At 43.1% G+C, this 23,831-nt stretch overlaps 1 protein-coding gene across 1 annotated transcript in view; it reads left to right on the forward strand.

The window, feature by feature from the left end:
- The window catches only part of atf6 (activating transcription factor 6), a 43,931-nt gene continuing 20,100 nt past the window's right edge, over positions 1-23,831 (forward strand). The window contains exons 1-13 of the mRNA XM_035413706.1: positions 1-284; positions 1,954-2,030; positions 2,692-2,779; positions 3,466-3,563; positions 4,174-4,312; positions 4,662-4,862; positions 8,456-8,515; positions 8,547-8,647; positions 16,025-16,210; positions 16,464-16,555; positions 18,999-19,133; positions 20,880-20,993; positions 21,433-21,532. Of these exons, the coding sequence (XP_035269597.1) occupies positions 179-284; positions 1,954-2,030; positions 2,692-2,779; positions 3,466-3,563; positions 4,174-4,312; positions 4,662-4,862; positions 8,456-8,515; positions 8,547-8,647; positions 16,025-16,210; positions 16,464-16,555; positions 18,999-19,133; positions 20,880-20,993; positions 21,433-21,532 (1,497 nt within the window). The 5' untranslated portion in view covers positions 1-178. The remainder of the gene's footprint in view (positions 285-1,953; positions 2,031-2,691; positions 2,780-3,465; positions 3,564-4,173; positions 4,313-4,661; positions 4,863-8,455; positions 8,516-8,546; positions 8,648-16,024; positions 16,211-16,463; positions 16,556-18,998; positions 19,134-20,879; positions 20,994-21,432; positions 21,533-23,831) is intronic.

Genomic DNA, 23,831 nt, shown 5'->3' on the forward strand with positions numbered 1-23,831 from the left:
CACTGTTTGTCCACCAGATCTTTCCGTAGTTTAATGAAAAAACATGACGTGTATTATTTTCATCAGAAACAGGAACAGCGTGTGACAGATATGGTCTGGCTGTAGAAGAGATTTAACTTAACAAGTAACTGTAACAGTATACTGAAATTGTATTTGTACCTAATGTATTCAAGAGAGAATGGCGTCAGATTTAATGTTAGACTTCGAAAACCACGTAAACCAACACCACATTGGGATGAATAGCGATACAGGAGATATTTGTATCGACCAAGATGGCGAATGGGGTAAGTAGCACCGGAGGTTGAGGTTATATAACGTTAACGTTTCCTATTAGATTGTTAGCTAGCTAGCCGATGTCCATTTACAGTTTAAGTGCTTGAAACTCGGCTCATCAGTGGCCAACAGCATCCACACAGTTATTAGCTTGCCTTCGTTAGCTTGGTATTCCAAGCCCTTTAAAGTGTAAGATCACAAATATGTGATTATAATTTTCTTAACTGAACGTTATAATGCTGGTGTAACAATCACTAGTGGTAATGGAAAGCAAATAAGTTCTAGAACACTGACTTGGAATGTTGAAAAACATTCCAAAAAACGAACTGTTCACCGGACTAGCTAAGGATAGCTAACATTAAATGACTAGCCAGCAAGATACAATATGGATAATCTAATGTGACACGTAATATTATCCATGTAGCAAACGCTAGCAAGATAACCATCTTAAAACAAGCATTCGAAAATAATAGAACAGTGGCTATATTACCAGTTTAATGGGTGGTGGCTGCCTATTATTGCTACGAAAGGAAATTTAGTGAGCTTGGCGTCAATGAGAATGACTGTTTTACTGAGTGACTGAAATTGAGGACTATTTTGGAAACATCATGAACCCTAAGCAACAACCCAGGTACAAAACGCGTCCACTTTATGATACTGGAGAATGTGAACAGGTGTTATGAAAGTGACGTTAACGGCTAGAAATAGAATAAACCTGCAAAGTTGTTGGCTACCTGAAAAAGGTTTGTGTAGTTTATGGATATTTTAATCTAGGTTTCGGAATAAAGTGGAGAAAAAAAACTGATAACAAAATTACAAGGGGTTGGGAAATGGCCCCGGTTGAGTTGTCATTCGATAACCCATGCATATGAAGAAATGTAACATGGGAGTCAGTAACAGTTATATTAAGTAGTGCATTGTGAGTTTGCAATGAAATAGCTTATAACACCACCTTTAAATAGCTTTAGATCAAATATAAACGAGAGTATGAAAAACGTGAGCCGCAGCCACTCATTGACCTGCACATGTTTTCTGGACCCATACTGATATCCAGTACTTGTCCAACGGTATCTGAAGTACAAAATATTAATATTGATTAAGATTGAAATGTAAATTGTCTCAGTTCCCATGCTATTTTATAACCAGGTTATTAAACTGTAACCACTGGGACTATATAATCTATGATAATCCATCTAAGGAGCGGTTTTAAGATCTGGTATGATTTGGGGGGGAGGGTATTTGAATACAGAAGTGCTGAGGAGGAGGTTGTTGTTTGAGAACCAGGTACTGTCAGATGACTGAGAGTGTGGGAGCTTCAGTGGTGAAATATCAAGAGGTTATCAAAGGAAAGTTTGTATTGTGATTTGGGATTGTGACAGTCGGTATAACTGAGAATAATTAAAATATAATTATTGCTGAATTTTACTTTCTTATCAAAACATTATCAAGGTGCATTCAAGATGTTCATTTACTTTGCACCCCATTTATTAAGATTTTTCTGTACATTAAAATTATTGTGCCTTAATAAGCGCTCTTAGATTTGTATGGTACTTTTATTTTTTAGCTGTATTTCCAAATAAATCTTTTAATGCTAGTTGTTGCTAAAACCCTTGACCAATGACTTTTGCAATGCATACTTTATGATAACATTGTGTGGTTTCTGGTCGTCTCTTGGTGCAGACCTCAGCCTTTTTGATGAGCTGGAGGACATGGGGGATGCTGATGAGCTACTGCGAGCCTTGGAGGATGTGGCCTACGTGAGTGTACCAACCACTGAACACGGTCACAATCTGAGCCCACATGCTTTCAGTATTTTCACATCCGGAATTAAGAATATTTCTCTAATTCTTGCTCTTTAGAGTGCCATCGTAATTTTCAGTGACATTGTACAAGCAGCTTAAGATAACTGTGTTTGATTTGGGTGTTAGAAATGCCAGCAAGCCAACCAGAAAGCAAGCTTCAAACAAAAGAGCAAAACTACATAAATAAGTGTTTGGGTAAAATAAAAACCTTGCTGGTCTCCTTTAGGCTCTGATTATTACAGCTGACAATGAAATGCTGTATGGATTTCTGTATAAAGCAAATTGTAACCGGTATTAATCAGAAAAGTCCCAATGCATTTTGGGATTTGTTTGAGTCCTAGAGAGCATAAAACAGGCAGCAAAACCACCAAAGAAAAACAAATATTAAATGCATTAAAATAAATACATTTTTGGGTGAAGTGTTTCAATGCAGAACCCTACTTTAGAAGAAGTGAGGAACATTTGTTTCTAAATTTATGGTGAAGTTACCCTTGCCTTTATTATTGAATTTGGGTTTTGGTAGTAGAATGAACTACACAGATGCAGGGAATACATCATTTTGTGAGATCTGTAAGGATACCAAAGGAAATAGGACCAAGATTTGCTTGTCCCTCAGGTTGGAGAGGTCCCTGATCTGGACCTGGGCCTGGACCTGCCTCTCTGGAACTCGGGCACTTGTGGAGACACCAGCAGCAGCTGCACAGGTAACTCAACCCCCACCTGCGTAAAACCTGACCAGCGCAGAAGTGGCCGATTGACTGGACTCCTGGCAGCTGCCTTAGACGCACAGAGCCGCACCTGTGCGGGATAAGAGGTGCAGGCCATTGTCCAGTGTTTTATAAGCAACCCGTTAGTGTGACCCAGGAAGAGCTGAGGGAAAGGTGATCTGTAAGGCAATTCCACCGCTGCACATGTCTGCAGTTGTGAATGTGCTCTGTGTTGCATGCTTCTTGTCTGCTATTGTGTGACTGTTCCGTAGCATAATCAGTAGATAGTGTGCTTGTTGTACACTCTCAGATTTCTAGATTAAAGGTGAGTACTGAAGCTTTACTGTGTAATTAAAAGCAGACTGACGGTTAGGACATGGGAAAGGGATTTCAGTGGCTGACCCCACTGATGTTAAAGAGTAATTGGAACAAAATGTTTCAGTTAAATGTGTGGATGCCATTGAAAAACACTGTATACAATTAATTTTGCATCCTTTTTTTTTTGTTTAGGTAAGCTCTTCGTATATCAGCGAAGATAAACATTTTTATCTATATGCAGTATTGCTACATGCAAATACTATTCAGAATTTACTGCAAGAACCTCATTTGCTGTCCAATTATAGACGCTTAGTCCTCTTAATTGCATACGCACAGTGACGGTTTCCTCGGTCTCATTTATACAGATGCCGATATGAGCGTGGGCTCCCTCTCCCCGAACCCCACGCTGAGCTCCGTGTCTTCCCCCGGCTCAGTGGAAGCTCTGTCCCCCTGCAGCCTGTCCGTAAGTAGAGCCGCTCCCTCTCTGTCACGTGGCTGTCAGTGTCACCGCCCGCTGGCGAGGCTGGCGTCCTCCAGGAGCCCTCCCAGATGGAGCCCGCCCAGGATTCGCCGGCCTCTGCCAGCTGCTCCTGCGCTCGGAAGGCGGGCGGAATCTGTTACAATGCCCACTTGGTGAGAGTGGCTAATTAAAAGTCTTTGCGCGTTGATTAACGTCTTAATATCTCCTCAACGTATCGTCAGACTAATTAACCGCAGGCCATTTGAGATGTGCCTCCTCATTAATAAAAGGCCTTTGACAACTTGGACAATATTAGCATAATTTGGCGACCAGCTGGATTCGCAGCCTTGTCAAAAAGAGAAGATAAAGCGCGGTCTTCCGGGTGACCTGACCAAATGTGCAGTTTCTTCTTCCCATGCTGTCCAAACGGCCCCTACAGTGAGCGCACAATGACAGTGGTCTGTAAAAGCCTTACAAAGGCACTTTTGAGGCAAAACCATTGGGCCCTAATGAATGTGGACTGAATAGGTATGTTTGTGAAGGTGCTGGAGCAGGACTCTGGAACCGGGGGGTGCTCCTCACGCTCTCTGTGCCCTGTGTCGTGTTCCCACAGGACGAGCTGCTGTCCCTCCAGTCCCAGCCGTTTCCCCCCCAGTCTCAGCCGTCCCCTGCGTCCATGTCCCCTGAGTCCTTCAGTTCCTCCGAATCTGCCCTGGGGAGGAAGCCTCAGAGAAGAGCCGGTCAGTTCAGAGGTGAGGGACATGATGTCCTCCCAGCTCCAGCTAAGCCTAGTCTGCACCACCATCGCTGCTAATGCTGATTTCAAATGGAACCTTCCAGAACCATGTTCACTTCTATCTCTGTTACCCTTATTCTAATTGTTTATGCAATATGAATTTTCACATGCAAGTTGTTGGAATATGTCAGTACAAATAACCGTGTTCCTTGAAGTGAGCGTAGCCTCCTTTCTGGGTCCATGTATCTCAAGTATTTGACCATCAGGTATATTTGTTCGCACAGCGGAAGTCCTCATATTTTCTTCAGAAACAATCTGTGTCAATCTGTGATCGTTTGATTTAAAATGTTTTTGTGCTGTTGCAGTCAAATCCTCACTGCCTCAGAAACGGCCCATTCAGCTGACCCCCAAGGTGTCCATCCAGCCCAAACCGGTCATCATGGCCATGCCCATCCCCCACTCCGCTGCCCCTCTCCAGGCCAAGACCTTCATCATCCAGCCCCTCCAGGCTGTGCTCCCTGTCGCCAAACCAGCCCCTGTCAGCATCCAGCCAGCGCCTCCTGCTGGTAAGAGCCCGCACTCACCCTGCTCCCAGTTCTCAGTCTTGAGGCATTTCTTTGGGAAGAGAACTGAAGATGACGTGGTGTAATGAAGCGCCGGTCTGTCACATACTGCAGTTCATGTCATGCTCATTTATTGGAAATTCTTGTGAACACTCTACTGCTTTTATCTCCTTATTTTGTTCACTGATCCCAGTACTGCTGTCAGGTTTTTCTTGTGGATACCTCTCGTAATGGAAAATATAACGTACGCCTTATTTTGAAAATAATTTTAATCTTCTGCCTCATGGTGCATGGTGCTTTAGCAGTGTATGTTTACACAGACCTGCCCTCATTAAAGAAAGCTTTATGCTCAGTTTACCATAATTAAATACGGATGATTCTATCTGATTTATTAGTGTATTTGGTATTGTTATTAGTTTCCACCAAAACAATTTAATTCTTGAATTAGTTTGTTTGAGGTCTTCTCATTGAAAGGACATGCTTGTAAGGAATGAGTAGTTTGCCAAACCTGATTACTTTTAGACTGCACTTCTATTACTATGACACTCCTGAGCTCAAAACATTTTAGCTTTTTCTTAGGCAGTGACTTTAGTTTCATCCAAGTTGCTGTGTAACTCTTTCAGTTGTTATTACCAGAGTGAGATATATTCCCAAAGCCACTGCACCGCCTACAGGTAGGCAGAGGGAATTAACAATGTGAGTGCTCATGAGTGACCAGTAGATGTCACTCCAACATCTTTTTAAAATTAATTTTATATGTGTGTGTGTATATATATATATATATATATATATGTGTTAGGGTTGTCCTGTTACCAATGATATAACTTACATACAAAATATAAACCCATTCATTGGCATTCATGGCATAATAAGTTATTATTCAGATATGAAAGGCCAAATATGTTTGTACTGCCCGTGCAAGTGTGTTCCTGTGTGGCAATATGCTTAAATCAGGCTGATGAAAGATTCTTAAAATCGTGCCATATTCGGGTCAATGAAATGTCGAGGAGGGATGTTGTATAAATATGGGTGTAACGGAAGATGAAAGTGTTCTTCGTTTGGCTTTATTTCATAAGCTTTCTCATGGGAGCTGATCCATGGATTGTATTTACTCTCAACGGTGAAATAAAATATGCCCACAGAGCTCCTATCATTGTCCACCAGTGATCCAAGTGAGACTGCCCTTGACATACACAACGTGTGTTAGGTTTGGAAGAGTTTTAAAGGGAAATATTTTCTTCAGCCATTTTAATATATTTCTTCTAATGGTGCTGGATATGTTTAATCTGGCCACAGCTCTCCTGAGTCATCAGGGCATTGGTCATAAAGAAAATTAAATTTAAAGCTGTTGTTTTTGACACTTCACATTATTATTAAGATTTACGGCCAAAGAAAAACTTGCTTTTCATAGACACATTTGAGTGGCTCCTTTTCTGCGGAACATTGGCTTATCTTAAAGCAGAGAATCAGATTAGTATTAGTGTCTGATTCTCTATCCACTTTAACAGCCGAGACTTCTCTTAAACACACACTAACCTCACCTGTCTATACAGCATGGGATCTCCTCACAGTAAACCGGACTCAAAGTCACCTACAACAGATCATGCAAAACGTATCTCCCGTCTCGATCCGGCTACTTGTGAAAATGCGGCTGACAGTTACTTCCTGCTGAGGACCCTTAAATTAAAATAACCTTCTCTATTTATTATGCTTAGGACCCATTTGCCTTTCATTCTGAATGTTGGTAATGTTCACTGGGAGGCAGATTGCGCAGCGTTATCTGAGGGTTAGTCCCACGTTTAAGGGGATAACCCATTGTGTGGGCTCCTGTAATACCACACAAGGGCGCCGGTCTCGGTCCTGGCCTCGGAGAAGAAAGCGCAGACTTAAGCGTCGAGCAGCTTGCGTCTCCAGGCGAGCCAGCGGGTCCGGCGCGTCAGCTGCACTTGATTACCGCGTTCCCAGCAGCCCCGGGGCTTCCTGCGCTGGTCCGCTGCAGGCAGCGTTTGACCGAGGGGACGCTGGGACAGGGCCGCCAACCACATGACTCGGGAGAAGGCTGCAGCGCAGCTGCTGGGGATGCAGGGAATTGGGCCGGGAGGGAGGATGCGTAACCGTGGCCACGGGCTCCGCCCCTTCTCCTTTTGTGGATCGATAGCACAGCGGCGTCCTGTTAGTATCGACTGTTCATTTGAGCATGGGAGTTAGCAGCCTGAGCCAAAGGCTCTGCATGTACCAGGAAGCCTAAAACAGGCTTGGCCTGTGGAACGCCAAAGCCAAATCTTGTAGTGTGTGTCTGTGTGTCGGTTAAGTAGGTGGGTGGCCAAGAATGCTTACGTAACTGCATTGACCTTCACATTAACATCTGTGAGGCTTTGAGCGATTTATTTATTTATTTATTTATTTATTTTCCTTCTCAGTATCCTAAAGTGGGTACAGTCAGCCATTGCTCTGATCTAGAAAGGTGAATGCAATGCGAATGAGTGCTTAGTTGGGGTGCGCACACTGACTCAAGCACTTGTGTGGGCGCTGTCTCAGAATAGCCGTCACTGGACACCTGGGGCACCTTGGGGGGGGGGGGGGGGGGCGTGGCTGGGTCGCTCGGTGACAACGAGCGCGTGGCACATGGGAGCCCTGACCCTGTGCAGAGTTCCCCTTCCGCTCTCAGAGAGGAGGCCTCCTCCTCCTCCTCCTCCTCTTCCCCCCCCCCCCCCCTTCCTGCGCGAGCCTTCTGTTCTCCGGGCAGAAAGGAATCTTCGCTTGTGATCCGAGTAAACTTTCTCAGCGCTCCTCGCTCGAAAGGCCGCCTCCACTCCGGGCCGTCGGGGAGGCAACATGCCTTCCATCGCCATGGGGATGGTGGCAGACCCTGCGCACCGCGCTCTTTGTCCCCCCTTGCCTGTTCCCACAGAGAGGAGCGGGGGGAGCCCTTTCAGCGGCGCGCACTTCCCCGCTCCCCTGAACCTCGCTGTACTGGTGCTCCATACAATGAGCCCCACTCTGCTCCTTACTTTTGTCTGTTGGTGTCTTTCTTCTGTAACATCTATGAAATAATGAATTCATTTTTTTACTGCAGGAAATCACTACTTTATAATGGCATTATGTTCATATTTAATCATTTATTTGATGTGTTGTTTAAATAATTACTGAGTTTAATCGGGGCTGCCCAGTCCTGTTCCTGGAGATCTATCATCCTGTCAGTTTTCATTTCAAACCCTAACAAAGCAGAGCTGATTCTGCTAATTAGCAGCTCAAAGAGATCTCTGGCTGCTGAATGAGGCGTGCTTTATTAGGGTCGGAGTGAAAAGCGGTTGCGCTCCAGGAACAGGATTGGGAAGCACTGAGTTGAGTGTAACTGAAATGGTGTTTCCACTGCTCTATTTGTGTGCATTCTGATCTGGCATTTTAATTAAGTGATGCATTGCTTTTGAGCAGGTACTTGTCAGAAGGCAGTCAGCGCTGTCATAAAGGGAAGTGTTTTAGTGTCTAGTTGACCTCACCAGCCCGGCTGAAAGGTGAAGTGCTGTGAGGTTCGCTCTGGCTGTGGAGACAGAGGCTGCGCTGCCGTTTCCCTGACCGCTCCCTCCTTTCCGTAGGACGTCCGGCGGTGCTACCGCAGCCGGCCGGCGTGCTGCACCTTCGGGGTCCCCAGATCGCGCCGGCCCTGCCCCCGTCCCGTCCTGTCCTTCCCGAACCGCCTGGTCGCCGTGCCGACGCTCTCCCCCGTGGCAGCCGTCACGCGTCCCCTGACGCCTACGACCCTCAGCGACGCTGCGATGGACGGAGATGTGAGTGTGAGCGCCGCCGTGTGGTGGACCTGCATCACTGCACTTGCTCTGTTCTCTCAGCCCCCAGGTTGCAGCAGTGTGCCACAGCGCTGCTTAGTAGATGGTAGTTGTAGTTTGTGATGAGGATAAATGATACCAGCACGCATTCGCGGTTGAACAATAAAACGCCACCTTCAGTTCAGTAGCGACTGCAACACAGGGTGCCCTTTCTCATTAGTCTACTGTACACCTGGCATTACTTTGGATGTGCGTACTTCCTACTTGGAACTTGTTGGCACCTGCTCTTTGGGAGGTTTGCATCTCTCGCTGTGGAGCTCATGGATGAGTCAGTGCATAGCCGGGCCTGAGGGAGCCCATGAATCCCCCTGTGGCATTTCCTAATTGAGTTAGCGCATAGCAGCTCTGTGGACACGCAGCAGAACTCCCAGGCGTAAGGGGCCTGAGGCAGGCCGGATGCGAGCGCGCGATCACGGCCGCCCGTCGCTGTACGTGAGCCGCGCCGCGCGTGTTTTTCTCTCCGCCTCGTACCGGGAGCGCGTCACGCCGCGTTCATCAGGAAGTTGTGAGCCGGGCCCTGGTTGGCTTAACGCTGCGGTCGGACCCGTGAAACGCGGGCTGGGCTTGCCGTGCCGTGCCGTGTTGTCTCCGTGTTAATTGTCGTTGGGTGGGTCTTGGCGCGCGAGCCGCAGTTCTTCTGTGTGTGTTTGTGTGCTGGGAAAGGGCAGCTTTTTCCATCTCGCGCTGATTCGTTCCCGGCAGCGATTGCTTCACAATAAAAGCTCTCAGATCCGTGCAGTTATCCCCCACTGAGTATACACTGCGGATTCCATTCCATTTCTCATTATGGCTTTTATGTGATCCAAGTTGAGATCCAGTCATGAAAACGGTTAGCTTTGATCAGTTCTGTGAACATCTCCTTCCTATGGAATGGGTAGTTTCTCAACTTTCAGTAGTTTTGTTGAACAAAAATGAAGATGATTAAATGTAGATCATTTCCTGGAAAGCAATAAACAGCACGGTGCAAAGTAATATGGTTTGTCTTCCCTATTTCTAAAGCCACTGGTAAAAAAATACCATTTGCCATGTGCTGAAAGGTAAAAATGGGCATGAGATGAGGTGTGCTGGACAAATGTTGGTGATGTGAGTTTTCTCATTCACTCTGATGAAGGTCTGATTCGGTCAGTGGACACTTGCATTAATCTTGCAATTTGACTTTGCAGAGAATCATATACAAGGTTGGCCATTTATAATATGGCATAGTTAACAGGGAGTAGAGCATCTTTCTTGTTTAGTTGTTGTTCCTGTCATCAATAACTGGGACTACCTCAAGCCTCATATGGTAGAGTTTTTGATATTAAGTGGTTCAAGGCAGCCCATTTGGATTGAATTTAAGCTGCAAAAATAAAATATGAAGGTCTGTCTCATTCTGAGAGAAGTGTGGAACGGGATGGCAGATGTTGTTAATGGGCATCCCATAAAGTCATTCATTAAATACCATTTTGAGGCAAATAGCCAGTCATGTGAAGAACTCTAGAAATAATATTCATAGTTAATGAGATGATGTACCATTTTGATCTTTTTGTCGGTTTGGGATCCCAGACAGTAGAAATGTATGAAAGCCAGAACTGACAGAGTGGTTATAATGACAGTCGTGACGCTGTTGTTGAGAAAGTACTGTCTTTATTGAAGAGGTAGGCTTACTGTGCCTGTCAGAATGTATATTCCTTTCCCTTATTTGATCAAATAAGGCAGATTTAGTTCGCCTGTCCAACAGTGTTCTTAGGCAAGGGGATTATCGTACAACCTGAAACTCTTAATACTGTATGTTCTCTTTGGCATCTGTCAAAAAATCGAGCCAGCCAATTCCCAGTTTAACGGTCTGCGTTCACCAAACTGTCCTAATGAAAAACAGTCGCATTCCCCTGATATGTTGTCATAAAGTAACGGTACACCCCAGTGGCTGGGAGTGATGAGGTTAGTGTCTCGTTTGTGTTGTATAAACACTCCCTGACCCTCCTTCCTCCAAATTCAGCGCAGCTCAGACCGTTGGCTTTCGTCTTTGAAATACTGAAGGAAAGACAGAAAGGCACTAATCTTATTTAAGATGCCAGGTGTCATTTCTCAGTCATCGATGCAAAGACCACACCAGGCTATAGGTCGTTATTTCATAAGCACCAAGCTTCATTCCTCTCTCAGTTGTTCTTGCACACTAACTGAAATTATACAGAGAATAACATGCGTTTAAAGGGAATTTGGGAAAACTGGTGACCCACCCTGAGAAAGTTTGTTTTTGGAGGGATTAGATATTGTCTAAGATTTGCATTGTATTTTTCTGTAATGTTTACAGTCCACCTACTCAGAGCTGGTTGGGTTGCAATCTCCTTTATTGGGAACCTGAAGGCTAGCATTTCTTTTTAGAAAGAAACTTATAGCATGATGCTGTTATTTGGAATAGCGTTCAGAGCACTGTTTAAAAGCTCACTGATTCACTGCCTTGTTTATATCAAACAGTACTGCATGGTAACATTAGGTTTCATATAGGCTGAAAATATTTTTATTTAGTTGGATGATGATTTTCATTTCACTACATTTTTGCTGCACTGCAATTATGATGGGACATTCTTAGCATTTCAGCTTTTATATATAGTTCTATTATACATTTTTGTTTGATTTGATTGTTATATAAAGGAAAACAATTCACTGTTGGGTTAACTTATTTGTTACACTGGCTGTGTATTTTCTGATGGATGGCAATTGTCGATCCATCTACATGAAAATATAAGCATATCACCGCTATTTCATAAATGATTTGTTTATATGGAACCAGCCTCAGTACTTAAACATGTTTTACAGTAATCGGTTGAGATGCTTTAGAATTACATTTCAGGAAACACAACATCTAATGGCTGAGTCATTTGATGAACAATGCCTTTAAAAAAATAATTCATGTGTTTTCATAGAGGGGAATGTATTTACCTTGGATACAGCAGTTCACTGAGCAGTTCCCTGGCCATGTGCAGTGATTTTGAATAGAAGTTGTAGTGACAGATGGGGGGTGTGTCTGCAGCTCTGCTGGGGTGATGTAAGGGCATCTGCAGGGACTGATGTTTTAAGTACGCTCACTGTGTTTGTTATTTTCTTACTTGCCTGCTGGGTTTACATAATTGTTGCAATGTAATGGCATGTATGAGGCCAGTTTAATGGGGTCTGGGAAAGGATTATATAACTTACAGTTACTGTCCAAATACCCAGAAAAGTGAAAAGCAAAACAAGATTGTTTAAAAATTGCAATTATAGAGGGAATTTGTTTTTTTTTGTTTTGTTTATACAAGTTGGTGGTTTCTCAACATGCGAAGATCTTTTGTATGTGATGACCTGTTTGTGAAGGAATTTTTACTGTCTTTTGTAAAGAACTAATGTGTTATAAATTTTTGAGAAATGTGTTTTTTTTTAATCAGATATGTATTGTATTTTGGATATAGACTATAATTGAGCTGTTGGGGAAAGTGTCCATTCGAATTTCAACTTAAATTGTAGGTTCCTTAAAAATATGTATTCACCACCACCATAAACATTAGAGACTGTTAAGTCAAAGAGCTATAGCATGAAGCCAACTGAATGTAGTTTTCGTTTATTTTTTATTACTTATGGAATATTTCATCCTTTTTTCTGCATTTTCTGATTGTCCTCCTCATATCTGTTGGTTACATGGTTCATATGACCTTTGTATAAAGTTTTACTATAAAAAGCCATAATGTTGATTTATAAAAGTACACTAAAACATGTCTTGAAACACTTATCCGCTCACAAATTCATTTAACATCCATCATAATTGTTGTATTTTTGTTTGTGGCTGGTTCCTCTTTCCAATTAACAGTTTTCAGAGCATCGGTTGTGTCTGTTATGTTTCAAGAGACATCCTCTTGTGGATTTCAAAGGGCCTTTTGTTTTAAGACTTCATAGTGAAGGCTTTGTGCATACGTGGCAGAGAAGCAGATTAATCCTGGCCAGTGGGAACAGCTATATCACAGTGGGAGAAGGCAGATTCTCCTGACTTGAGCCGGCTGGAAATGCCTGTTAGATTTGGTTAAAGCTGCATGTGCATTTTTGCAGTTTGGGTCGGTGTCTCTCAAAGGTCTCCAAGAAACATGTTTGTTCAAAAGGCTTACAGCCAGAAGTACAATCGTACCACTGCCTTGCTTACATCCCCGCTGAAGGTCTAGTGATCCACAGAAATGGGTGTTGCGGTAACTTTCTGTCATGTGTCACATCATCATTTAGCTTTATGAAATACATTGTAACATTTACGGCTTGAATATTTTAAAGGTAACCTTATTAATTGGCCTTAATGCTGACCAAAAAAGTCCAGATTGAGAAACTGCCAAGGGTGTGATGAAGTCTGTAAAAGTGAGAATTTGTGCCAAATTTCTTGGACGTTGGCTGACATGGTGAGACAAAGGCCAAAACAAATGTAATGCTTGAATGGATGGAAGATAATAGAATTCCCCAATTTGGCTTGTGCAATATTACCAGAGTAAGCCTGTAGGTGTTTATTGAATTTGTTGCTTCATCCTATGACACATTTTAACAGGTGATATATTTAAAAAGGGCCACTTGCCTAAGATGAGTTGGTCCGAACAGCCTATGATTATTACATTACGAACAGTCTTGCAGGTAGTGCTGTGTTTCTTTGGCGGTCCTTGTGGGATATCATTCTCATGCAATGAATGGAGCTCTTGCCCCATACAGAAATTATCATATGAAAAGCTACTGCTTACATCTAAGAGATTTGTTCTGTGCCTTAAAATAAAAATTGTAATAAATAAAAGAATACACGCTGAATTGTTGGACATGATAGCTTCAAGGCTGCTTGATCTGTTTCAGTTTACAGCATGAATCCCCAGAAACCCAGCTGCAGTTTTGTGAGGGCTGGCTCCGTGTCCCCGAAGCGCACCAGCGGGGATGTAAAATGCCGTTAGCTTCAAGCAGCTGGTGACGGGTTGACATTTGAGGAATTTGGAGAGAACCGCCAGATGTAATGGGTGAGAGATTTAGTCAGATGCCCTGGGGGGTGTAAACTAGTATAGCATAACAGGCTGAACCAGACCTTAGTGCATAGGACATTTGACAGCTTTATAGAAGTCAAAACTGCTTTGCCTGTGAAACAGTGCAATGTTGAAATAACTGTGACAGAAATGTTTTTTTTTTATTACGTCAGTGAGTCAGATGCATTTAATGTGCATATAATGCGGTTAAACACAGTGCTAACGATGAGACGTAGAGAGGAAGCTGAGGGCCTGTGGATCCGCAGGCACATGGTCGTGGCGCTGTGTTGTGATGTGTTCTGCCGACTCCGTCGAGACCGCTGGAGTGCCGCGTGGGATGTTTTTCTGTAATTTCGCAAAGTGCCATTTTCCCATTATGGGACCCCGGCACCCGTAAACCCTCCGGAGTATGGTAACTAAACAGTCCTCTCGTTCCCAGGACCTCATAATGGCAGGGCTCCCAGAGTGAAGAGGTTTCTTAGGAGACAGAATTAAACACTGCGCTCAGAATCCGAGTAATCACTGGGGGGGCGTTGCGTGCTTTAAACTCTTCTTACAGATTGCCCTCAAAACATGGCTAATGCAGGACTCCACTGAAGCCGGAGGTTTCAACTGCTAAAAATATGGAAAGGTATCCCTCGCTGTTTGTTTGCAAAGCTTGGGTCCTATGGAAAGCCTGACTGGATGAAAAAGTATTTATTTGTCCACCATACAAAAAAGTATAGCTCAACTTTTGATAGCCACAGTCCAACTTTTTCAAAAGCTTAAAATACCTGTTTTTGTGAGGTCCTACAGGACTGCTAGAAAAAATGTGTATTTTACACTTTTGTGCCACACCATTATATTTAGGTTAACATGTTAAATCAGATTGTTAAATCAATTTTTCTTTCGGTTTGTTGTTTGTTTCATGGTTTTTTGACATCCATGTATACATTTTGTGTTTGTGTACAACACGGTGGTTTTGTTCGAGGGCGAATATAAAAAGACGCGGAAAATACTTTGCACAGTTCAAGGGCAACCTGAACATCTGAAGTGCACAGGACCCGCAAAGATAATCAAAACATTGCCTTTCTTTTCCCCTTTGTGCCTCAGTCATCAAGTGTTATTCATTGGTATGGTGTGCCAGGTCCTTGGTTTGGGTTGTTGTCTCCGGTACTTCAAAAGAAGCCTTTGTTTCAGAAAAGATGTTTTCCTTCTGACACTCCCTCCACCCCTTCATTTCACTCAAGCAAGCAAGCGAGCAAGCCTGATGACAATTGTGCACACAAATGCCATATTTTTACTGGCCTGGAACATTTTTAATAGTTACATTGTGGGACGAGCAGGTACTCATATTGAGCTTGTCTATTATTCTTGTCAAGTAAAGGCACTCTGTTCCAGTGAGGACTGATGAGACACTATAGAGTGCTGATACTGGCATGTGCTACAAGTTCAATTTGTTTACTTGAGCCGTTACTTCAGTTTTGTCTATGGCATTGTTTTAAAATGTAATTGTTTCCAGTCTCAGGTCAGGGTGCAGACGTTAGCTGAATATGATAAAATGATTTTGGGATATTTTATTGTGAGGTATTTCGGCACATCATGCTACAGCTATTATTGGCATATCATCTGTGTGGGTGTGTATCTGTTATTGAATGCCATATGCCGTACCTCATGAGCCACACCTATTATGTGCAGCTGGACATGCCAGTGCTGTGGATGCCAAGGAGTGTAACATCTGTGTGAATTGAGTGGTACCAAGGTGCCAGAGAATGTTCTAGACCTGACTTTTTCCAGATTTGGGCTAATCCATAAACGTGCGTCATCACAGTTCAGTCCAGTATAGGCCATGAACTACAGCCACAGTGCTTTTCCAGATGCTGGCAGTTCCAGCTCTTTAGCATAATGATCTGGCTTCTAATACCATGTCCACTCAGCCACATGTGTTCTGCTCTCTGCATTATTGTGTATGCTGGCATGAGTGTGAGGTTATTGAATTGACTGTCTTGTGGTTTCCATGTGAGATTTTTAAAAAGAAAATCTATGGGGATGCTTTGGTGAAGTAAAGTTAGTAATTTTGATGGAGTACAAAATAAATCCTAACCATTCAGGATTTATTTTGTATCCTGGGATTCAGTCAAACATGGCTGCAATGGAGAAAACAAGTGCTTGTTCCTCAGGTCTCTCTCTCTCTCTCTCTCATTCTTTATCTCACTGTCTTTAAAGAGTCAATTCATCAGTCCCTCCTTGTTTATGTCAGCTGTTTAGATGAAGCAGACCTTGTTTCAGTTCTGCATGCATAACCGTTGTGCAAGGACCTTCACAAATCCTTAAAAAGCCCCTGTTCTTCCAGATGAATGTTGTGAGGAGGCAGCAGCGCATAATAAAAAACCGTGAGTTGGCCTCGCTGTCTCGGAAGAAGAAGAAGGAGTACCTGCTGACCCTGGAGGCCAGGCTGAAGGTGGCGCTGTCCGAGAACGAGAAGCTTAAGAGTGAGAACGGCTCCCTAAAGAAGCAGCTGGACGGTGTGGTGACGGAGGTAAGAATGCTGACCCCACAGCACGATGCAGCTGTCTGCACACAGGCCTGAGATCTGTCATTTGAGGCCCGTGTCACGCAGGTTATTTTTCCTGGATTCTCCTTAATTCATGTGGATGACGTACGACTTAATGTATAGGATGTAAACGTAGACCAAAATCTTCAAAAGTGGTCTGTAGAATGTTCATTTGACAGCCCGTCACAAACAGAAATCAATCAACGTGATGGATTGTTTCCCTTTCTTAACTTTCTAGAACAGTGTGCTGAAAGCTACAGCCCCCAAAAGACGAGCCGTGTGCCTCCTGGTGGTCCTCGTGTTCCTCGTGATGAATGTTGGCCAGCTGAGGTAATTAGAAAAGTCATGTGTTATCAGTGAACTGTTTGGATTAGTGACCTCAAGAGCCGCTAATGCGGATTGTTTCCTGCTTGCGTGCATCTCCTTTACCTGTGGCAGTATTTGAATTTATTGTCCACACATTTGGACTGAAGTGCAGAGATTGGGCCAGTCAGATTAGGCACGAACAGGCATTGAATAGTATGCTGAAAACACTGTGCGACTGCCATTATTACAGTATCATTCTTCTTCTCTCAGAAAAAGGGGTTCCAGAGGGCTCCTTTGTGTCTCCGTATAGGAACTCTGTGTCATTCAAGGGTCCTTTGTTGGGCAAAATGTTTCAGACTTGGAGTTTTTACACTTTTCACATCTATCATAGAGGGTTCCATAAAGAAGAAAAAAGGGTTCCCCTATGGAGACAAGCCAAAGAACCCTTTTTTTGAGTGTACAGGTACATTAGCGTGTTAATGCTCACATTGAACCGATTTTTGTAACTCTAGACCAAATGAACTAGCTGTTGTCGCTTCAACAGACTGTAGTGCAGTGTTCAAAGCATGCTGTCATAAAGAGGAAGTGTAGTCTTTTAAGTTGTTGACATCTTCAGATTGAGTTCATGTCATATTCAAAGCCAGCCTTAAATGTAATTACAGCAAATACATTTTTAATTTTATCTAGAAGGCAGGTGCCAGGCACTAAGATCTAGAGGGTGCCTTCTGCTTTTCAACTTTTCGTTCAATTGAAGCGTTTTCTCTTTGGATTTCGCAATGCTGTGTAAACATTATGATCTATAAAAGACACAAATGTTAGAAACCGAAGACGACTGGCTCAGAGAAATAGGAGTAATTATTTTGTTGTGGTTAAAGTCTGGATCATCGCCTTTTGTACTCTTTAATGAAAGGTCCTTGGAATATCTGCATTTATAGAATGCAAAAAAAAATTTTTCTCTCGTTTTCTGTGTAAAAAACACAGAATCCTGTGTTGACACCATCTCTGTTTTATAAATGATGTGCTATGCAAACTCTTATAGAGTTTGCTGTCAAAATGAACCTACGTCCACCAGCGGCTAACATTGTTCTCATTGATGTCTGAAAATAATGTGAATTTCTGTAGCCTCAGATGGTATTTCCAAATGAAGCACATGGCTGAACAACTTGTTACCCATGGGTACATAGCCTGCCATTGTTTTCAGACTTTGATGCTAATGATGATAGCTGTTGGGTGATGTAGGTTCATGTAGACAGGCAATTCATGAAAAACAATTGGCTCTTTAATGACACAAATAGTTTTCTTCATATTACTCGTTGCTCATGTACGGTGCATACACGTTGCAGTCGTCTAATAGTTTCCCCAGGATGCTGTTTGGTTGGCCTTTCTTTTTAATGGAAACCGGGCTTGACCCAAATGGATCTGATTAAGTGCAGGACTGGAAAGTTGGATGAGAGCGAGGCAGCCTGGGCTTTTCCATGCTCTCAGCCTTTGAAGGACTCAAAATGTGCAGCTTTACTTCCAAGCTGAAGAAATACATTAATTTATTTTATCAAACCATGGTGGATGAATTTCACAGGTATGCACTGAATTACACTGTTAAGTCTACTGTGCCCTGTGAACACCTTTTGGCACATAATATTAGTTTGGTAATAGTTCAGGATTGTTCAGAACTCAGTTTGTTTGGAAGCTTGTAGCAAGTTTATCCCTGGATTTGCATACTTTGAGATTTTCCTGAGCTCTTTTCAGATCTTTGGAGGTCCACAGTTATTTCAATGCTTGGGGGATTTGCAAGAAAAATATCCTATCAACGTCGCCAAAATTGATATCTACGACTTTTGGAAGGATGTGTACCTTCCAAAAGAATGATTTAATAGTGTATATTTGGGCCGAGTTCAACATTTGTATTGGTTTGTTCAAGCATATGAGCAGAAAGAGAGTCTTAATCTTCACAAGTTTGAGGGATAGGGCATCTCCTATTTAACTTATTCTGGGTTTGAGAATTCCTGAATATTCCTTTTTGTCTATTCCTATCTATCTCAATCTCTCAGTACATTGTCATATTTCATATGAATACATATGTCTATACATCTGTAATTGAATAGTTTGTTCAAAATTTAAGAATGCTTGCTACTACAAATCAAATAACCAGTTTCACTGGAGAGATATTTCCAATTCCTTGTGATGAATATCAAGCCCTCTTGTTATGGCGTGACATTCCCTGCTTCTAATGCATGATGATGAATTCATCTGTAATGCACATCTAAGCAATGTGTGTTTGTATAGGTGGCTGTCCTAGACCGTAAGGCTATTTGCTTTTTATTTAAATGCATGGAGACATTTTGTGTAAACATACGGTTAAGTGATCATAATTATTTATTGAAGGTGGTTATCTCTGGGGCTTTTGTGAGGGTTAGACAACATGCAGCTGGTTAAGATCCAGCCTGAAGTGTTTCTATGTTTCGCCCAGGCTGTTGGATGGAGACTCCAGTTCCAAGCTGTCAGCTGGGACCATGAACAGTGGAAGACATCTGCTGGGCTTCTCCCCTGAGAACCTCATAGGCCAGGAACCACCTGAAGGTGCCATTCCCCAAGCCCCTGACAGGTAATTATACGACATGTGAGTTTGTTGCTGTGCTCGACCCACTAGAAGGACAAGTAGTCCTTAAAACGTGGTACGGAGTTTCATTCCTCATGTGTAAGTTGGTTCAGAAGCCTGGATTTGTTGTGCTTTGCTGCACGGTTGTGCTCTGAAGTCATTTCCTCGGTCTCTTTGATTTGTGAAATGCTAAATATCAGTAACTATTTCACTTTAATTTGTACCATTTGAACAAGGTCATTGCATAACAAAGCCAAATGAAATCAGCACAGCTGGGAAGGAAGACTCGTGCACAATGACTAAACTGGGTGGGAGGTTATGGAACTGTAGAGATGTGGTGTTGCTTCTATGTTCTGGCAGATGCTATTACTAGGGTCTGTTTCCAGACTAACAAAAAGCTGTTTAGACTTATTCTGATCACTTATTCTTACGGTACACGAATGACAATTATTATTTTTACGTATCAGTACTGTTACTGACTGGGACTGCTTGTCTGTTGGTAGCAGAATGGCCATTATTAAGGCAGTAAAAGGCCTTCGTAAAGCTTAGTTGATTTTGAGTAAAAGAGTAAAGCCGCCCCCGATGCATGGGATAAAAACCACCATGGTTTTTGGGTTGCACCCGGTGGAATTTAACAGCGTCACCTGAAGAAAAGGCGTGACCTGACAGACATAGCAGGGCAGGCCGGAGGCAGCAGAAACTCAGTCGGCATCACGCGGCACTCTGGAACAAGTGCACCCGCATTGTTTCTGTCAATGTAGCAAAAGCATCTGTTTCCAATATTTGTGTGTTACATGGAGATAGTTGTTTTTAGAGCGTTTAGTCTGTGGTCTGCATTTACTTCCCCTATTTAGACTCAACTCACACACCGTTAAACCTCTGTTGTCAACCCCTTCTTCTGAGCTCATGTGTTTGTCCCTGCTAAAAACTCCCAAAATTGTCGTCTTACTCCGAGAAAGGCCGGTGCAGTACAGTTTAAGGCCCAGCATTGGCTCTGATAGGAGTAACTATGTTTGGCCCCAAGACTGTGAAACCAATTCACTGGATCTGCCATGTGTCTGATGTGTTAAAGATGTTCTCGATTCCACATGAGGAATTAACATGTTTCATTGTCTCCATATCTGGGCTGTGCATAACGGGATAAAATTAGCACTGGCGAGTTCATGCTGGTAGCTCATAGGCAGTTAGCTTGGTAAATTCTTAGTGGGCAGTGGTCGCGCTAGCCCATGGGAAGCTGCGTCTTTGGAATGCAGGCTATTTCAAATTCTGCGTTTTACACTAATTCACTTGCATTTTGATAAAAATAATTATTTTGCCATAATTGGCGACTCCAACAGCTGCGCAAATATTGTGATTTTTGCAGAATCCTGTGTTAATGTGACCACTAAAGCAGTCTTTTTATTAACAGTTATCATAACCTTATAGCTGTAATTAATAACTGTAATGAATCACCAGATACATAATAAAAATGAATGTGTATTAATCTCAAAATACACAAATGAGCATTAAATTATATCGTCTGACATTGACTGTATTATTTGGTCTAAAGTTTCTCAACCCAAGCGTGGTTGTGAAATTGTTTGTAAAATTATTATGGGGCTCACCAGGCAGTGCCATGTAATGCTGCAGTGTAGGAATAAGGAGGATGTTCCCACAGTGGCTCCTCTCAGGATGTGGAATGGGTCTCATTACACTTTGGCTTCTTTGCTCTCCTTCCCTTAATCTCTTCTTCCTTCTCTCCCTTTCCCTCAGATACGAGGACTCCACCCCGGAGAAGAAGGCGCTGATGGTGGTAAAGAAGGAGCCCCTCTTCCTCGAGCCCTCACCACCATGCCAGCCCTTCATTAACAGGACCAAGTCTATCAAGTCAGTGCCCCTTTGATTGGCTTAACCCATTCCCAGCATTTGTGCTAACCCCACCCTCCTTCTGGCCAATCACCTTTTAGATAATTAGTCATTACATCACAGCCATCACTTATTTTATGATTTTCTCCAATCACATTTTTGCCTGCTTAGTTAAGTGGAAAAAAAACAGAGGGAGGGTGTTTACAGTAATGGTGGTTAATTCCTTTGCATCTGCTTAGCTTTAGCAGCATGTGTATGAAACAAATTATTCAGCCTTGCATCTTCTTAAATTATGTTTCATTTGTAATAGGTTTAAATTACAATAACCCCCCTTCATAAGAACTAACCCCCAGCATGACTGACTGCATACCCTGCATGGTCAGAGTTTCTGGTTTGTGAAGGATCCGGTATAGCCTGTTGGCTGCAGTTCTGTTTGAGTGACGGCTCTTGTCAAATGCAGGATGGCCCACGAGCTGCGGGGGTGGGTACATCGGCATGAAGTGGAGAGGACGAAGTCCAGGCGGACGACCAACAGCCAGCACAAAACCAAAACGATTCCGGTAAGATGGTGAGAACGGTCGATGGACTCGTTCAGGACTAGGCCTCTGCCTCGGCTGCTCCTCACACCTTCGCCCGTGCTGGAAAAGTCCGCATCGTGCTTTTTTCCCACCGTGCAAAGTACTGTAGGCACCACCAAGTGCGATACACGCAAAGTTTTCACACTGTCAAAGTGTTTTGGCACCTCACAGTGTTCTTTATGTTTATTGAATGATACTTAAAATGTGTATTAAGCTCTTTGGGTCTTGGCACTGCTTGATGTCTGTAAATAGGTTTAAAAGTCTGTTTAGCTTTGACCTGACAATGCATGGACAGCGTGCGGATAGCTCTCTGTGAGATTGAAAATGATCCAGCTGCCCTGGGAACATATAAACAGTCTTGCTGTTGAAAAGATTTTTTTTTTTTTTTGCGCTTAGATTCTCCTGCTTTGTCTCGGCAGCCTGGAATCTTGTGAAAGCTTTCAGTGTCTGCTGTGACACTGACAGATTGACGCTAATGGGCTGCCACAGAATATTTCGGCGCTATAGATTAATCTCATTTGTCATGGAGAGCTCTCCTCTTGGCCCCACATTGAGTTTCGGCTGAAGAATGTGGCTAGTGAAAGAGAGGATTTGTCTATGTCAGTTTGGAGCCTGTAAAACATGATCTGCTATTAATGGATCTCCATGAGTGACAGTAGGTGATTTGGTACTCGTGCACAGAATGCTTACGGTTTTAATTATAATATTTAAAAGGTTTTCTTTTTTTGTGCATTTCAATGTGTTGGAGTTTTTTTAATCTTGTTATGAATACTAACATTTCTAGTTTCCAGTGAAGCTGCTTGCTTTGTTGTTGTGAATAGAAACAGAGACTTATGATTGAGGAATATGGGGTTCTGAAGCAGTAAGACTGAAGCACAGGTCAAAGTCTTAAATCTCCTGTGAAAAAAGAAGGAATGGCACTACCCCATTCTAGGGTGTGGTTGTCTGGAAAGATCTCTCTTCCTCAGGTTTCAGGGTGCTATCAAACTGAAATCCACCTGCTATAGATTGCACTGGAAAGGGAATCCATGTCGTAAGAGCTTCTGGAGCTTTGCACAGAAAATGCTTTGATCTGTGGTGCAGTTCCTGCCCTGGAGGCCGCTGGTTTCCTGTTCCTGTTAAAGTCCTCTGAAGGAAGTAAGTCATTTGGGGAGTTGTTTGGTCCCGTGTGGATCATGTCAGCACAGGGCCCCTTGAGCTTCAAGAAAAGGGGAAAAATAGGGTGGCTGAGGTGGATTGAATAACAACTGCAGCCTGGTCTTTGGCCATGCTTGCTTTGTATATTTTGTTTCACTGGTATTAAGTGGCTTTTGAGCTCAAAGGCAAAACCGTTTAACAAACAGATGTAAACACTTTGCGTGGCCCTGTTTTCAGATCTAGATTACGAACAGGCGCTGTCTCCTGCCCAGCATGGCTGCAGTATTCTCAGGGGCGATGGGAAAGGCTCTGTCCATGTATAATTTGACTGGCCTCCAAATACTAAATGAACAGTTTTTAGAAGGAGGGGAGTTTGTAGAGATAATAAAATACTTTCTTCGTAGGTATAAAAGGACAGTTGAAACCATGTTTTTATGATAAATGTTTGGATAACAGCTTGAAGACCGACCATCAAAGCAGCTTTTTTTTCTGAGCTTAGTGCAGAATTTCATCTCTGTGGATTCTGCAGGTTAAGCATGTATTGGTTTAAACAGTGCTAGCATACTGTATATTTTCCCCACTAATGTGTGAATGTGAAGTTAACCCAAAAGCACTTTCATAGTGACAAAAATCTTAGGAGATTGTTTTTCTTCTTTTTAAAAAATAACGTACTGGCTGCCAAGGGGTGTTTGTATCTTCTGCAAAATGCATTAGACCCTGCAGGTTTTTAACGCGGTCGCCTCTGTCTGTCTTCAGGTTTGACCAGCATTGTGCACAACACTGACCAGCTTTTTTAGTCCCATGACATTGTTAATAAGCAGTCAGCCTTAGAAATACGCACAAACACACACACACACACACACACACACCTCTCCACAGTAGGTTCATGGAAACCATTCCCGTCCTCACTGACTGTTCCCACTGGTCTTAAGACTCAGGGCTCATGCCGTGTTTCACAGTAATGGGTGGAGAAAAAATGAAAAACACCGGCAGGGAGAGAGCTTGTTAAGAGTAAGCTCAAAATTCCAAACTCCCCACAGTCTGTGGCAGGGCTTTCCCTGGATTTACACAAAGTCTAAAGTGGTCAGCATTTCATCGGGTGGGGGTGGGGGGGGGGGGGGGGGTGTAGGGGGGATGTTTGGTG

This window comes from Anguilla anguilla, chromosome 4 (assembly GCF_013347855.1).
Source record: "Anguilla anguilla isolate fAngAng1 chromosome 4, fAngAng1.pri, whole genome shotgun sequence".
Lineage (NCBI taxonomy): Eukaryota > Metazoa > Chordata > Actinopteri > Anguilliformes > Anguillidae > Anguilla > Anguilla anguilla.